At 52.5% G+C, this 18107-nt stretch overlaps 1 protein-coding gene across 1 annotated transcript in view; it reads right to left on the bottom strand.

The window, feature by feature from the left end:
• Positions 1 to 12647: 12647 nt before the first annotated feature.
• Positions 12648 to 18107, bottom strand: part of aoc1 (amine oxidase copper containing 1) — a 131652-nt gene continuing 126192 nt past the window's right edge. The window contains exon 5 of the mRNA XM_085992160.1: positions 12648 to 13030. Within this exon, the coding sequence (XP_085848286.1) occupies positions 12755 to 13030 (276 nt within the window). The 3' untranslated portion in view covers positions 12648 to 12754. The remainder of the gene's footprint in view (positions 13031 to 18107) is intronic.

The raw sequence follows: 18107 nt of genomic DNA on the forward strand, positions 1-18107 counted from the left end.
CTGTTCCTTGATGTATTTCACAGCGGTAACTTGTTGCAGTTTGATTAATGCAGCTGAAAATAGGTTCATCACAAAAATAACCTCTTTAGTAAGTGTCCGTTCCTCCACCTGTGTAACCTGAATTAAAATCACTGGCATTGTTGTACACTAGTCAGTTTCTCAGTAAATTAAATATTTTTTGATTGGAAAAAGCTTTTAAAATGTGTCTCTAGTGCGTGTAAGAGTGGAGGAGAAGCATTCGGGAAGGCGCCGAACACCTCGAGTCTCTTCGCCGGGAGCAAGCGGAAGCCAAGCGCAAACAGCGGAAGGAGCGCACGTCAACCCAAGCACCCCACCCACCCGCCCCTTCAACCACCGTCTGCCCCACCTGTGACAGAGACTGTAGGTCCCGCATTGGACTCATCAGTCACCTGAGAACTCATTGTTAGTGTGGAAGCAAGTCATCCTCGGTTCCGAGGGACTGCCTAAGAAGAAGAAGAGCAGGAGTAGGCCATTCGGCCCCTCGAGCCTGTTCTGCCATTCAATGAGATCATGGCTGATCATCCAAATTCAGTACCCTGTCCCTGCCTTCTCCCCATATCCCTTGATCCCTTTAGCCTTAAGAAATATATCTAACTCCTTCTTGAATATATTTAATGAATTGGCATCTACTGCCTTCTGTGGTAGAGAATTCCACAGGTTCACCACTCTCTGGGTGAAGAAATTCCTCCTCATCTCTGTCCTAAATAGCTTACCCCTTATCCTTAGACTGTGACCCCTGGTTCTGGACTCCCCTGTCATCGGGAACAGCCTTCCTGCATCTAGTCTGTCTAGTCCTGTTAGAATGTTATAAGTTTCAATGAGATCCTCTCTCATTCTTCTAAACTTTAGCGGATATAAGCCTAATCGACCCAATTTCTCCTCATACGTCATTCCTGCCATCCCAGATATCAGTCTGGTGAATCTTCGCTGCACTCTCTCCATGGCAAGAACATCCTTCCTCAGATAAGGTGACCAAAACTGCACACAGTACTCAAGATGTGGTCTCACCAAGGCCCTGTACAACTGCAGCAAGACATCCTTGTTCCTGTACTCAAACCCTCTTGCTACGAAGGCCAACATACCATTTGCCTTCTTAACCGCCTGTTACATCTGCATGCTTACCTTCAGCGACTGGTGCACAAGGACACCTAGGTCTCTTTGCACTTCCCCTTCTCCCAATCTACTGCCATTCAAATAATAATCTGCCTTCTTGTTTTTGACACCAAAGTGGATAATCTCGCATTTATCCACATTATACTGCATTTGCCATGCATCTGCCCAATCACCCAACCTGTCCAAATCATACTGGAGTTTCTCTACATCCTTCTCACAGAAAACACGCCCACCCAGCTTTGTCTCGTCTGCAAACTTGGAGATATTACATCTAGTTCCCTCATCTAGATCATTTATATATATTGTGAATAGCTGGGGTCTTAGCATCGATCCCTGTGGTGCCCCACTAGTCACTGCCAGCCACTCGGAAAAAGACCCGTTTATTCCAACTCTTTGCTTTCTGTCTGCCAACCAGTTCTCTATCCAAGACAGTACCTTACCCCCAATCCCGTGTGCTTTAACTTTGCACACTAATCTCTTATGCGGGACCTTATCGAAAGCCTTCTAAAAGTCCAAATACATCACATCCACTGGTTCTCCCTTACCTACTCTACCAGTTGCATCCTCAAAAAATTCCAGTAGATTAGTCAAGCATGATTTACCTTTTGTAAATCCATGTTGACTTTGTCCGATCCTGTCACTGTTTTCCAAGTGCTCTGCTATTACATCTTTTATAATGGACTCTAGCATTTTCCCCAGGCTTACCGGTCTATAATTCCCCGTTTTCTCTCTAACACCATTTTTAAATAGTGGGGTTACATTAGCTACCCTCCAATCCATGGGTACTGTTCCAGAGTCTATAGAATTTTGGAAGATGACCCGCAATGCATCTACTATTTCTAGGGCCACTTCCTTAAGTATCCTAGGATGTAGATTATCAGGCCCTGGGGATTTATCGGCCTTCAATCCCATCAATTTCCCTAACACCATTTCCCTACAAATACTGATTTCATTCAATTCCTCCCTCTCATTAGACCCTATCTTCCTCGACATCTCTGGGAGGTTATTTGTGTCCTCCTTTGTGAAGACAGAACCAAAGTATGTATTTAATTGGTCCGCCATTTCTTTGTTCCCCATTATAAATTCCCTGATTCTGACTGCAAGGGACCTACGCTTGACTTCACCAATCTTTTTCTCTTCACATATCTATAGAAGCTTTTACAGTCAGTTTTTATGTTCCCTGCAAGCTTACTCTCATATTCTATTTCCCCCCTCTTAATTAATCCCGTTGTCCTCCTTTGCTGAATCCTAAACTGCTCCCAATCCTCAGGTTTGCTGCTTTTTCTGGCCAATTTATATGTCCTCTCCTTGGATCTTATGCTATCCCTAATTTCCCTTGTTAGCCACGGTTGAGTTACCTTTTTTGTTTTTTCATACTCAGGACACACTCAGCCACCTGTACGCCCTGCAGTGCCTCCAGCTGCTCCTCGAGCTCAGAAGCCCTCAGCGTGAGTTCGAGCAGCTGGAGGCACTTCCTGCAAACATGGGCCTCCGGGACACATGAAGTGTCCTGAAGTTCCCACATGGCGCAGGAACTGCAGGCTATGGGTCGTAGCTGTCTCCATGCTAATTAGAAACTTAAAATAAGCTACTTAGATACAAGGTGATTTGCTGTTAACGAGTTCTAAACTCCACTGCTGTTTCTATCAAAGCGATCTAGCCAGAGACTAAATTACTCAAGCTTAACAAGAACCACTGAGATACTGAATACAAAGAACCTAAATATTAGGTACTTAACTTAGAGTCATCGGGTTCTGTTGCTCCACTCCTTCTTTTGAGTTGGATGTGAGAAACCGCCTTCCTCCTCTCCACCGAATTCATACCATCACCAAATTCCCAGCTTCCACTCTGTTTGCGATTCACTCCCATTGCGATTTACCCAGCTCTGTCTCCAAGCTTCGCTCAACAGCCCCGCCCAGATCACCCTCAACGCCCACATCTTCGAGGGGGGGTCCCAGGGGCACCATAAACATCACCAACCATACCCCAACATGTATAGAACCCCAGCATGAAGTGATCTCCCCCACATGAACCGAACCCCCACATAGAATCATAGAATGGTTACAGCACAGAAGGAGGCCATTCGGCCCATTGAGCCCATGCCAGCTCGCTGCAAGAACACTTCAGCTAGTCCCACTCCCCATATAAAAGCCCTTTCATACTCGCACCATCTGCCTGAGTGATGGAGCAGCCTCGGGATTCAGACTTTGCCCAGGAGACCCTCGGCCGGGGGGAGACCCCCAGGCGAGGGGGCGTTGGAGGTCTGTTAGGTGGTTGGGGGGATTATGGGATGCTGCTGGAAGATGTCATGATGACCCCATCAGTTGGGGACTCTGAGTTCTGTCGAAGTTTACTAATTGTCCACCTGTAACTCTCTGCCCGCAACTCTCCATCCTTCTCATCCTATCATTTTGACCACCTCAGTCTTCCCACCTCACTCTTCCCATCTCCCCTCTTCCACCTCGGGTCATCCGCCCAAGCCTGAAAATTTTCCAGGTCTTGTTGCATGCGGGCATGGACTGCTTCTTTACCTGAGGAGTTACGAATGGAACTGAACTCTGTGCAATCATCAGCAAACATCCCCATTTCTGACCTTATGATGGAGGGAAGGTCATTGATGAAGATGGTTGGGCCTAGGACACTGCCCTGAGGAACTCCTGCAGCGATGTCCTGGGGCTGTGATGATTGACCTTCAACCACCACAACCATCTTCCTTTGTGCTAGGTATGACTCCAGCCAGTGGTGTGTTTTCCCCCCAATTCCCATTGACTTCAGTTTTACTAGGACTCCTTGATGCCACACTCGGTCAAATGCTGCCTTGATGTCAAGGGCAGTCACTCTCACCTCACCTCTGGAATTCAGCTCCTTTGTCCATGTTTGGACCAAGGCTGTAATGAGATCTGGAGCCGAGTAGTCCTGACGGAACCCAAACTGAGCATCGGTGAGCAGGTTATTGGTCCGCTTTATTGACAGTGTAAGTGTGTGAGTCCCATAATTCCTGCAAGTAGCAGAGGGGTCAACAGCCAGGGGGCATAGATTTAAAGTCATTGGTGGAAGGTTTAGAGGGAATTTGAAGGGAAATGTCTCCACCCAGAGGGTGGTGGGGGTCTGGAACTCACTGCCTGAAAGGGTGGTAGAGGCAGGAACCCTCATCACTAAAAAGTACTTGGATGTGCGCTTGAAGTGCTGGAACCTACAAGGCTACGGACCAAGAGCTGGAAAGTGGGATTAGGCTGGAGAGCTCCTTGTTGACCGGCGTGGACACGATGGGCCGAATGGCCTCCTTCCGTGCTGTAAATTTCTATGATTCTATGAGTGCTGACAGTCTCTGGTTAGTGAGCGTGACCGTGTGCAGTTCTGAATTTTATTGAAAATTTCGTACAGAGATCATTGTTTCTTGTACCAGTTTCTAACACCCCCACATCGATGGTTCCTCATTTCAATCAGTCAGGAATTTTAAACCGGTTCATTTTCAAACTACAAGAACATAGGATGAGGGGCCCCTTTAACAGGAGGGAGGGCAGAGTGCCCCTTTAACCCCCCAGCCAGCTGGCCCAATCAGCCTCTGTTCTGCCCGGTGTATCCTTGATCCCCACAGAAGATGTCCCCAGTCCGATTGCTGGTCTCCAGGGAGGGAACAGAACTCAGGCAATAAGACAACGGGGGAGTTGAAACAGGTCTCTGAATCTCTGGGCTGGGGAGGCAGCTCATGATCACTAACCAGGGGGAGGGAAAGAATTCATGTAGGATGTCACGGCCCTGGAGAGGGTGCCGAGGAGATTTACTAGAATGGTTCCAGGGATGAGCGACTTCAGTTATGTGGAGAGACTGGAGAAGCTGGGATTGTTCTCCTTAAAGCAGAGAAGGCTAAGAGGAGATTTAATAGAGGTGTTCAAAATCATGAAGGGTTTAGACAGAGTAAATAAGGAGAAACTGTTTCCAGTGGCAGGAGGGTCGGTAACCAGAGGAGAATTTTTTAATGAGTGAGTTGTGATCTGGAATGCGCTGCCTGAAAGGGCGGTGGAAGCGGAGTCAATAATAACTTTCAAAAAGGAATTGGATAAATACTCGAAGGGGAAAAATTCACAGGGCTGTGGGGACAGAGCAGAGGGGAGTGGGACTAATTGGAGAGCTCGTTCAAAGAGCCGGCACAGGCACGATGGGCCGAATGGCCTCCTTCTGTGCCGTGTGATTCTATAATTTCCAGTCTCTCCGAGTCTGGGGCTGAGAATTCATCTCCTCGGGTGGTCTGGGGCAATCTGAGGTTCTATACTGGGTGTACTGGGTGTGGGTGACTAGTGTTGACCAGTTCTATACCAGGTGTGGGTGACTAGTGTTAACCAGTTCTATACCAGGTGTGGGTGACTAGTGTTGACCAGTTCTATACCAGGTGTGGGTGACTAGTGTTGACCAGTTCGATACCAGGTGTGGGTGACTAGTGTTGACCAGTTCTATACCAGGTGTGGGTGACTAGTGTTGACCAGTTCTATACCAGGTGTGGGTGACTACTGTTAACCAGTTCTATACCAGGTGTGGGTGACTAGTGTTGACCAGTTCTATACCAGGTGTGGGTGACGAGTGTTAACCAGTTCTATACCAGGTGTGGGTGACTAGTGTTAACCAGTTCTATACCGGGTGTGGGTGACTAGTGTTGACCAGTTCTATACCAGGTGTGGGTGACTAGTGTTAACCAGTTCTATACCAGGTGTGGGTGCCTAGTGTTGACCAGTTCTATACCAGGTGTGGGTGACTAGTGTTAACCAGTTCTATACCGGGTGTGGGTGACGAGTGTTAACCAGTTCTATACCGGGTGTGGGTGACTAGTGTTGAGCAGTTCTATACCGGGTGTGGGTGACTAGTGTTAACCAGTTCTATACCGGGTGTGGGTGACTAGTGTTGACCAGTTCTATACTGGGTGTGGGTGACTAGTGTTGACCAGTTCTATACCGGGTGTGGGTGACTAGTGTTGACCAGTTCTATACCGGGTGTGGGTGACTAGTGTTGACCAGTTCTATACCAGGTGTGGGTGACTAGTGTTGACCAGTTCTATACCGGGTGTGGGTGACTAGTGTTGACCAGTTCTATACCGGGTGTGGGTGACTAGTGTTAACCAGTTCTATACCGGGTGTGGGTGACTAGTGTTGACCAGTTCTATACCAGGTGTGGGTGACTAGTGTTGACCAGTTCTATACTGGGTGTGGGTGACGAGTGTTGACCAGTTCTATACCGGGTGTGAGTGACGAGTGTTGACCAGTTCTATACCGGGTGTGGGTGACGAGTGTTGACCAGTTCTATACCGGGTGTGAGTGACGAGTGTTAACCAGTTCTATACCGGGTGTGGGTGACTAGTGTTGACCAGTTCTATACCGGGTGTGAGTGACGAGTGTTAACCAGTTCTATACCGGGTGTGGGTGACTAGTGTTGACCAGTTCTATACCGGGTGTGAGTGACGAGTGTTAACCAGTTCTATACCGGGTGTGGGTGACTAGTGTTGACCAGTTCTATACTGGGTGTGGGTGACGAGTGTTGACCAGTTCTATACCGGGTGTGAGTGACGAGTGTTAACCAGTTCTATACCGGGTGTGGGTGACTAGTGTTGACCAGTTCTATACCGGGTGTGGGTGACTAGTGTTAACCAGTTCTATACCGGGTGTGGGTAACTAGCGTTGACCAGTTCTTTCCCGGGTGTGGGTGACTAGTGTTGACCAGTTCTATACCAGGTGTGGGTGACTAGTGTTGACCAGTTCTATACCAGGTGTGGGTGACTAGTGTTAACCAGTTCTATACCGGGTCTGGGTGACTAGTGTTGACCAGTTCTATACTGGGTGTGGGTGACGAGTGTTGACCAGTTCTATACCGGGTGTGGGTGACTAGTGTTGACCAGTTCTATACCAGGTGTGGGTGACTAGTGTTGACCAGTTCTATACCGGGTGTGGGTGACGAGTGTTGACCAGTTCTATACCGGGTGTGGGTGACGAGTGTTGACCAGTTCTATATCGGGTGTGGGTGACTAGTGTTGACCAGTTCAATACCGGGTGTGGGTGACTAGTGTTGACCAGTTCTATACCGGGTGTGGGTGACTAGTGTTAACCAGTTCTATACCGGGTGTGGGTGACGAGTGTTGACCAGTTCTATACCAGGTGTGGGTGACTAGTGTTGACCAGTTCTATACCGGGTGTGGGTGACTAGTGTTGACCAGTTCTATACCGGGTGTGGGTAACTAGTGTTGACCAGTTCTATACCGGGTGTGGGTGACCAGTGTTGACCAGTTCTATACCGGGTGTTGGTGACCAGTGTTGACCATTTCTATACCGGGTGTGGGTGACTAGTGTTGACCAGTTCTATACCGGGTGTGGGTGACCAGTGTTGACCAGTTCTATACCGGGTGTGGGTGACCAGTGTTGACCAGTTCTATACCGGGTGTGGGTGACTAGTGTTAACCAGTTCTATACCGGGTGTGGGTGACTAGTGTTGACCAGTTCTATACCGGGTGTGGGTGACTAGTGTTAACCAGTTCTATACCAGGTGTGGGTGACTAGTGTTGACCAGTTCTATACCGGGTGTGGGTGACTAGTGTTGACCAGTTCTATACCAGGTGTGGGTGACTAGTGTTGACCAGTTCTATACCAGGTGTGGGTGACTAGTGTTAACCAGTTCTATACCGGGTGTGGGTGACTAGTGTTGACCAGTTCTATACCAGGTGTGGGTGACTAGTGTTGACCAGTTCTATACCGGGTGTGGGTGACTAGTGTTGACCAGTTCTATACCAGGTGTGGGTGACTAGTGTTGACCAGTTCTATACCGGGTGTGGGTGACCAGTGTTGACCAGTTCTATACCGGGTGTGGGTGACGAGTGTTGACCAGTTCTATACCAGGTGTGGGTGACTAGTGTTAACCAGTTCTATACCGGGTGTGGGTGACTAGTGTTGACCAGTTCTATACCGGGTGTGGGTGACTAGTGTTGACCAGTTCTATACCGGGTGTGGGTGACTAGTGTTGACCAGTTCTATACCGGGTGTGGGTGACTAGTATTGACCAGTTCTATACCAGGTGTGGGTGACTAGTGTTGACCAGTTCTATACCGGGTGTGGGTGACTAGTGTTAACCAGTTCTATACCGGGTGTGGGTGACTAGTGTTGACCAGTTCTATACCGGGTGTGGGTGACTAGTGTTGACCAGTTCTATACCGGGTGTGGGTGACTAGTGTTGACCAGTTCTATACCAGGTGTGGGTGACTAGTGTTGACCAGTTCTATACCAGGTGTGGGTGACTAGTGTTGACCAGTTCTATACCAGGTGTGGGTGACTAGTGTTGACCAGTTCTATACCCGGTGTGGGTGACTAGTGTTGACCAGTTCTATACCGGGTGTGGGTGACTAGTGCTGACCAGTTCTATACCGGGTGTGGGTGACTAGTGTTGACCAGTTCTAAAGCAGGTGTGGGTGACTAGTGTTGACCAGTTCTATACTGGGTGTGGGTGACTAGTGTTGACCAGTTCTATACTGGGTGTGGGTGACTAGTGTTGACCAGTTCTATACCAGGTGTGGGTGACTAGCGTTGACCAGTTCTATACCGGGTGTGGGTGACTAGTGTTGACCAGTTCTATACCGGGTGTGGGTGACCAGTGTTGACCAGTTCTATACCGGGTGTCAGTGACGAGTGTTGACCAGTTCTATACTGGGTGTGGGTGACTAGTGTTAACCAGTTCTATACCGGGTGTGGGTGACTAGTGTTGACCAGTTCTATACCGGGTGTGGGTGACGAGTGTTGACCAGTTCTATACTGGGTGTGGGTGACTAGTGTTGACCAGTTCTATACCAGGTGTGGGTGACTAGTGTTAACCAGTTCTATACCGGGTGTGGGTGACTAGTGTTGACCAGTTCTATACTGGGTGTGGGTGACTAGTGTTGACCAGTTCTATACCGGGTGTGGGTGACGAGTGTTGACCAGTTCTATACCGGGTGTGGGTGACTAGTGTTGACCAGTTCTATACCGGGTGTGGGTGACTAGTGTTGACCAGTTCTATACCGGGTGTGGGTGACTAGTGTTAACCAGTTCTATACCGGGTGTGGGTGACTAGTGTTGACCAGTTCTATACCAGGTGTGGGTGACTAGTGTTGACCAGTTCTATACTGGGTGTGGGTGACGAGTGTTGACCAGTTCTATACTGGGTGTGGGTGACGAGTGTTGACCAGTTCTATACCAGGTGTCGGTGACTAGTGTTGACCAGTTCTATACCGGGTGTGGGTAACTAGCGTTGACCAGTTCTATACTGGGTGTGGGTGACGAGTGTTGACCAGTTCTATACCGGGTGTGGGTAACTAGCGTTGACCAGTTCTATACTGGGTGTGGGTGACGAGTGTTGACCAGTTCTATACTGGGTGTCGGTGACTAGTGTTGACCAGTTCTATACTGGGTGTGGGTAACTAGTGTTGACCAGTTCTATACCGGGTGTGGGTGACTAGTGTTGACCAGTTCTATACCGGGTGTGGGTGACGAGTGTTGACCAGTTCTATACCGGGTGTGGGTGACGAGTGTTGACCAGTTCTATACCGGGTGTGGGTGACTAGTGTTGACCAGTTCTATACCGGGTGTGGGTGACGAGTGTTGACCAGTTCTATACCGGGTGTGGGTGACTAGTGTTGACCAGTTCTATACCGGGTGTGGGTGACGAGTGTTGACCAGTTCTATACCGGGTGTGGGTGACTAGTGTTGACCAGTTCTATACCGGGTGTGGGTGACTAGTGTTGACCAGTTCTATACCGGGATAACAACAGAAAATGCTGGAAAAACTCAGCAGGTCAGGCAACATCCGTGGAGAGAAATTTGAGTTGACGTTTCAGGTTGAAACCCTTCTTCAAAACTGGAAAGAAAAGAAAATAGATCGAAGGCAGGGCTGCGATCCAACAAAAGAGACAATAAACGGTATTTGAAGCCAGACAAGATGGTAATAGGCCCATGGAGACAAAAGGCAGCTGAGATTAGGTGTGAAGTGCACTGGCAGGATAGGAGACAGCTGCCAGGTGAGAGAGAGAAACAAAAGGAAAGTGGGGGGGGGGGGGGAAAGGAGGATCCAAAACAAAGGGGTGGAAAAAATTATAAGTAAGAAAGTAATAGGGGTCGAGGTTATGATCTGAAATTGTTGAACTCGATATTGAGTCCGGAAGACTGCAGAGTGCCTAATCGGAAGATGAGGTGCTGTTCCTCGAGCTTACGTTGAGCTTCCGTGGAACAATACAAGAGGCCAAGGACGGTGAGGTCCGAGTGGGAATGGAGCGGTGAATTAAAATGACAGGCGACCGGAAGCTCGGGGTCACCCTTACGGACTGAACGGAGGTGTTCCGCAAAGCGGTCACCCAATCTGCGTTTGGTCTCCCCAATGGTGCTGTTGTTGTTTGGCGTACTGACCTCTACCTAGCGGAAGCTGAACGCCAACTCTCCGACACCTCCTCCTACCTCCACCTGGACCATGACCCCACTACCGAACATCAAACCACCGTTTCCAAGACTGTCACTGACCTCAATTCCTCTGGAGATCTTCCCCCCGCTGCCACCAACCTCATAGTTCCCCAACCCCGCACAGCCCGCTTCTACCTCCTTCCCAAGGTCCACAAACAGGACTGCCCTGGTAGACCCATCGTTTCAGCCTGTTCTTGCCCCACGGAACTTATCTCTTCCTATCTCGACTCTATCTTTTCTCCCCTTGTCCAGACTCTTCCCACCTACATCCGCGACTCTTCGGACGCCCTCGGCCACTTTAACAGTTTCTGGTTTCCTGGTTCCAACTGTCTCCTTTTCACTATGGACGTACAATCCCTCTACACCTCCATCCCCCACCAGGATGGCCTGAGGGCGCTCCGCTTCTTCCTTGAACAGAGGCCCAACCAGTCCCCATCCACCACCACCCTCCTCCGCCTGGCTGAACTTGTTCTCACATTGAACAACTCCTCCTTTAACTGCACTCATTTCCTCCAAATTAAAGGCGTTGCTATGGGTACCCGCATGGGCCCTAGCTATGCCTGCCTTTTCGTGGGCTATGTGGAACAATCTTTGTTCCAGTCCTACTCAGGTCCCCTCCCTCACCTCTTGTTCCGATACATTGATGACTGTATCGGTGCCGTTTCCTGCTCTTGCCCAGAACTAGACAATTTCATTCACTTTGCCTCCAATTTCCACCCTTCCCTCACCTTCACATGGTCCATCTCTGACTCTTCCCTTCCCTTCCTCGACTTCTCCGTCTCCATCTCTGGGGATAGATTATCGACCAATATTCACTACAAGCCCACTGACTCCCACAGCTACCTGGACTACATTTCCTCCAACCCCACCTCCTGTAAGGACTCTATTCCATTCTCCCAGATTCTCCGTCTCCGCCGTATCTGCTCCGACGATGCCACCTTCCACACCAGTGCTTCCGACATGTCTTCCTTTTTCCGCAACCAAGGGTTCCCCTCTACCGTGGTCGACACGGCCCTCGACCGTGTCCGTTCTATCTCCCGCACTTCTGCCCTCACCCCTGCCCCGCCTTCCCGGAACCACGATAGGGTTCCCCTTGTCCTCACCTTTCACCCCACCGGCCTCCACATTCAACGGATCATCCTCCGCCATTTCCGCTACCTCCAAAGTGATCCCACCACCAAACACATCTTCCCCTCACCTCCCCTTTCAGCATTCCGCAGGGACCGCTCTCTCCGAGACACCCTAGTCCACTCCTCTATCACCCCAAACAGCCCTTCCCCTTCGCCTGGCACCTTCCCGTGCAAGCGCAGGAGATGCAACACCTGCCCCTATACCTCCCCCCTTCCCACTGTCCAGGGCCCCAAACACCCCTTCCAGGTGAAACAGCGATTTACTTGTACTTCTTGCAATCTAGTATACTGTATTCGCTGCTCACGATGCGGTCTCCTCTACATTGGGGAGACCAAACGCAGATTGGGTGACCGCTTTGCGGAACACCTCCGTTCAGTCCGTAAGGGTGACCCCGAGCTTCCGGTCGCCTGTCATTTTAATTCACCGCTCCATTCCCACTCGGACCTCACTGTCCTCGGCCTCTTGTATTGTTCCACGGAAGCTCAACGTAAGCTCGAGGAACAGCACCTCCTCTCCCGATTAGGCACTCTGCAGCCTTCCGGTCTCAATATCGAGTTCAACAATTTCAGATCATAACCTCGGCCCCGATTACATTTTTACTTATAATTTTTTCCACCCCTTTGTTTTGGGTCCTCCTTTCCTCCCCCCCACCCCGCCCTTTCCTTTTGTTTCTCTCTCTCACCTGGCAGCTATCTCTTACCTGCCAGTACACTTCACACCTAATCTCAGCTGCCTTTTGTCTCCACGGGCCTATTACCATCTCGTCTGGCTTCGAATACCTTTTATTGTCTCTTTTGTTCGATCGCAGCCCTGCCTTCGATCTATTTTATTTTCTTTCCAATTTTGAAGAAGGGTTTCAACCCGAAAAGTCAACTCAAATTTCTCTCTACGGATGTTGCCTGACCTGCTGAGTTTTTCCAGCATTTTCTGTTGTTATTTCGGATTTCCAGCATCTGCAGTATTTTGCTATAGTTCTATACCGGGTGTGGGTGATTGGAGTTGACAGGCTCTGTGTCCACACACTGAGGGGTTCAGTCAGATAAATAGGTGCCGTTATATGTGAAGGGGGAGTTGGACAGGCAGTGTCCAGGGGCGGCCGGAGTCCATCTCTGGATCTTCACTCTGGAGAAGGATTCATCCTCCGGACGCACGATCACCACACCCCTCGAGGCAACTGAGGGATCTTCCTGGAAAAAGTTGAAAGGGCGCAGGAGGAATCCGACAGCATTGCCAGGAGTGCTTGTGTTCGGCACGTCTTCCGAATGTGGAATGTGCAAAAAGCCAACGGTTACCCAGGCAACCAGATCCTGAAATAAACAGAAAAACAAACCCAATCAATAACCAACGGATTCCCCAAGTGAGGGCGGAAAATTCCCTTAAAAACTCTCCCTGGGACCAGCTGCCGTTAACAGGGCTGGGGCTCAGTGCTGGGACCGCCAATCAGACCCATTACTGGGGGCCCCTCCTGTGTGGAGTCCCATTACTGGGGGCCCCTCCTGTGTGGAGACCCATTACTGGGGGCCCCTCCTGTGTGGAGTCCCATTACTGGGGGTCCCTCCTGTGTGGAGTCCCATTACTGGGGGTCCCTCCTGTGTGAAGTCCCATTACTGGGGGTCCCTCCTGTGTGAAGTCCCATTACTGGGGGTCCCTCCTGTGTGGAGTCCCATTACTGGGGGTCCCTCCTGTGTGGAGTCCCATTACTGGGGGACCCTCCTGTGTGGAGTCCCATTACTGGGGGCCCACCCTGTGTGGAGTCCCATTACTGGGGGTCCCTCCTGTGTGGTGTCCCATTACTGGGGGTCCCTCCTGTGTGGAGTCCCATTATTGGGGGTCCCTCCTGTGTGGAGTCCCATTACTGGGGGTCCCTCCTGTGTGGAGTCCCATTATTGGGGGTCCCTCCTGTGTGGAGTCCCATTACTGGGGGTCCCTCCTGTGTGGAGTCCCATTACTGGGGGTCCCTCCTGTGTGAAGTCCCATTACTGGGGGTCCCTCCTGTGTGGAGTCCCATTATTGGGGGTCCCTCCTGTGTGGTGTCCCATTACTGGGGGACCCTCCTGTGTGGTGTCCCATTACTGGGGGTCCCTCCTGTGTGGAGTTCCATTACTGGGGGACCCTCCTGTGTGGAGTCCCATTACTGGGGGTCCCTCCTGTGTGGTGTCCCATTACTGGGGGTCCCTCCTGTGTGGTGTCCCATTACTGGGGGTCCCTCCTGTGTGGAGTCCCATTACTGGGGGTCCCTCCTGTGTGGAGTCCCATTACTGGGGGACCCTCCTGTGTGGTGTCCCATTACTGGGGGTCCCTCCTGTGTGGAGTCCCATTACTGGGGGACCCTCCTGTGTGGAGTCCCATTACTGGGGGTCCCTCCTGTGTGGAGTCCCATTACTGGGGGTCCCTCCTGTGGTGTCCCATTACTGGGGGTCCCTCCTGTGTGGAGTCCCATTACTGGGGGTCCCTCCTGTGTGGAGTCCCATTACTGGGGGTCCCTCCTGTGGTGTCCCATTACTGGGGGTCCCTCCTGTGTGGAGTCCCATTACTGGGGGTCCCTCCTGTGGAGTCCCATTACTGGGGGTCCCTCCTGTGTGGAGTCCCATTACTGGGGGACCCTCCTGTGTGGAGTCCCATTACTGGGGGACCCTCCTGTGTGGAGTCCCATTACTGGGGGTCTGTCCTGTGTGGTGTCCCATTACTGTGGGTCCCTCCTGTGTGGAGTCCCATTACTGGGGGTCCCTCCTGTGTGAAGTCCCATTACTGCGGGTCCCTCCTGTGTGGAGTCCCATTACTGCGGGTCCCTCCTGCGTGGAGTCCCATTACTGGGGGCCCCTCCTGTGTGGAGTCCCATGACTGGGGGTCACTCCTGTGTGAAGTCCCATTACTGGGGGTCCCTCCTGTGTGAAGTCCCATTACTGGGGGCCCCTCCTGTGTGGAGTCCCATTACTGGGGGCCCCTCCTGTGTGGAGTCCCATTACTGGGGGTCCCTCCTGTGTGAAGTCCCATTACTGCGGGCCCCTCCTGTGTGGTGTTCCATTACTGGGGGTCCCTCCTGCGTGGAGTCCCATTACTGTGGGTCCCTCCTGTGTGGAGTCCCATTACTGGGGGTCCCTCCTGTGTGGAGTCCCATTACTGGGGGTCCCTCCTGTGTGGTGTCCCATTACTGGGGGTCCCTCCTGTGTGGAGTCCCATTATTGCGGGCCCCTCCTGTGTGGAGTCCCATTACTGGGGGCCCCTCCTGTGTGGAGTCCCATTACTGGGGGTCCCTCCTGTGTGGAGTCCCATTACTGTGGGTCCCTCCTGTGTGAAGTCCCATTACTGGGGGTCCCTCCTGTGTGGAGTCCCATTACTGCGGGTCCCTCCTGTGTGGAGTCCCATTACTGCGGGTCCCTCCTGCGTGGAGTCCCATTACTGGGGGTCACTCCTGTGTGAAGTCCCATTACTGGGGGTCCCTCCTGTGTGAAGTCCCATTACTGGGGGCCCCTCCTGTGTGGAGTCCCATTACTGGGGGTCCCTCCTGTGTGGAGTCCCATTACTGGGGGTCCCTCCTGTGTGAAGTCCCATTACTGCGGGCCCCTCCTGTGTGGAGTCCCATTACTGGGGGCCCCTCCTGTGTGGAGTCCCATTACTGGGGGTCCCTCCTGTGTGGAGTCCCATTACTGGGGGTCCCTCCTGTGTGAAGTCCCATTACTGCTGGCCCCTCCTGTGTGGAGTCCCATTACTGGGGGTCCCTCCTGTGTGAAGTCCCATTACTGCGGGCCCCTCCTGTGTGAAGTCCCATTACTGCGGGCCCCTCCTGTGTGAAGTCCCATTACTGGGGGTCCCTCCTGCGTGGTGTCCCATTACTGGGGGTCCCTCCTGCGTGGTGTCCCATTACTGGGGGACCCTCCTGTGTGGTGTCCCATTACTGGGGGACCCTCCTATGTGGGGTCCCATTACTGGGGGTCCGCCCTGTGTGGGTTCCCATTACTGGGGGTCCGTAATGTGAAGTCCCATTACTGTGGGTCTCTCCTGTGTGAGGTCCCATTACTGGGGGTCCCTCCTGTGTGGAGTCCCATTACAGGGGGCCCCTCCTGTGTGGAGTCCCATTACTGGGGGCCCCTCCTGTGTGGTGTTCCATTACTGGGGGTCCCTCCTGTGTGGAGTCCCATTATTGGGGGTCCCTCCTGTGTGGAGTCCCATTATTGGGGGTCCCTCCTGTGTGGAGTCCCATTACTGGGGGTCCCTAATATGAAGTCCCAATACTGGGGGTCCCTCCTCTGTGAAGTCCCATTACTGGGGGACCCTCCTATGTGGGGTCCCATTACTGGGGGTCCGCCCTGTGTGGGTTCCCATTACTGGGGGTCCGTAATGTGAAGTCCCATTACTGTGGGTCTCTCCTGTGTGAGGTCCCATTACTGGGCGTCCACCCTGTGTGGAGTCCCATTACTGGGGGTCCGCCCTGTGTGGTGTCCCATTATTGGGGGCCCCTCCTGTGTGGAGTCCCATTACTGGGGGTCCCTCCTGTGTGAAGTCCCATTACTGGGGGTCTGTCCTGTGTGGAGTCCCATTACTGGGGGCCCCTCCTGTGTGGAGTCCCATTACTGGGGGTCCCTCCTGCGTGGTGTCCCATTACTGGGGGTCCCTCCTGTGTGGAGTCCCATTACTGGGGGTCCCTCCTGTGTGGTGTCCCATTATTGGGGGTCCCTCCTGTGTGGAGTCCCATTACTGGGGGTCCCTCCTGTGTGAAGTCCCATTATTGGGGGTCCCTCCTGTGTGGAGTCCCATTACTGGGGGTCTGTCCTGTGTGGAGTCCCATTACTGGGGGCCCCTCCTGTGTGGAGTCCCATTATTGGGGGTCCCTCCTGTGTGGAGTCCCATTACTGGGGGTCCCTCCTGTGTGAAGTCCCATTATTGGGGGTCCCTCCTGTGTGTTGTCCCATTACTGGGGGTCCCTCCTGTGTGGAGTCCCATTATTGGGGGTCCCTCCTGTGTGTTGTCCCATTACTGGGGGTCCCTCCTGTGTGGAGTCCCATTACTGGGGGTCCCTCCTGTGTGGAGTCCCATTACTGGGGGTCCCTCCTGTGTGGAGTCCCATTATTGGGGGTCCCTCCTGTGTGGAGTCCCATTACTGGGGGTCCCTCCTGTGTGGAGTCCCATTATTGGGGGTCCCTCCTGTGTGGAGTCCCATTACTGGGGGTCCCTCCTGTGTGAAGTCCCATTACTGGGGGTCCCTCCTGTGTGGAGTCCCATTATTGGGGGTCCCTCCTGTGTGGAGTCCCATTACTGGGGGTACCTCCTGTGTGGTGTCCCATTACTGGGGGTCCCTCCTGTGTGGTGTCCCATTACTGGGGGTCTCTCCTGTGTGGTGTCCCATTACTGGGGGCGCCTCCTCTGTGGAGTCCCATTATTGGGGGTCCCTCCTGTATGAAGTCCCATTACTGGGGGTCCCTCCTGTGGAGTCCCATTATTGGGGGTCCCTCCTGTATGAAGTCCCATTACTGGGGGTCCCTCCTGTGGAGTCCCATTACTGGGGGTCCCTCCTGTGTGGAGTCCCTTTACTGGGGGTCCCTCCTGTGTGGAGTCCCATTACTGGGGGTCACTCCTGTGTGGAGTCCCATTATTGGGGGTCCCTTCTGTGTGGAGCCCCATTACTGGGGGTCCCTCCTGTGTGGTGTCCCATTACTGGGGGTCCCTCCTGTGTGGTGTCCCATTATTGGGGGCCCCTCCTGTGTGGAGTCCCATTACTGGGGGTCCCTCCTGTGTGGAGTCCCATTACTGGGGGTCCGTCCTGTGTGGAGTCCCATTACTGGGGGTCCCTAATGTCGAGTCCCATTACTGGGGGACCCTCCTGTGTGGTGTCCCATTACTGGGGGACTCTCCTGTGTGGAGTCCCATTACTGGGGGTCCCTAATATGAAGTCCCAATACTGGGGGTCCCTCCTGTGTGAAGTCCCATTACTGGGGGACCCTCCTATGTGGGGTCCCATTACTGGGGGTCCGCCCTGTGTGGGTTCCCATTACTGGGGGTCCGTAATGTGAAGTCCCATTACTGTGGGTCTCTCCTGTGTGAGGTCCCATTACTGGGGGTCCCTCCTGTGTGGTGTCCCATTACAGGGGGCCCCTCCTGTGTGAAGTCCCATTACTGGGAGTCCCTCCTGTGTGGTGTCCCATTACTGGGGGTCCCTCCTGTGTGAAGTCCCATTACTGGGAGTCCCTCCTGTGTGGTGTCCCATTACAGGGGGCCCCTCCTGTGTGGAGTCCCATTATTGGGGGTCCCTCCTGTGTGGAGTCCCATTATTGGGGGTCCCTCCTGTGTGGAGTCCCATTATTGGGGGTCCCTCCTGTGTGGAGTCCCATTACTGGGGGTCCCTAATATGAAGTCCCAATACTGGGGGTCCCTCCTCTGTGAAGTCCC

This window comes from Somniosus microcephalus, chromosome 7, assembly GCF_052327205.1.
Source record: "Somniosus microcephalus isolate GS21.2 chromosome 7, FLI_Smic_1.0, whole genome shotgun sequence".
Taxonomy (NCBI): domain Eukaryota; kingdom Metazoa; phylum Chordata; class Chondrichthyes; order Squaliformes; family Somniosidae; genus Somniosus; species Somniosus microcephalus.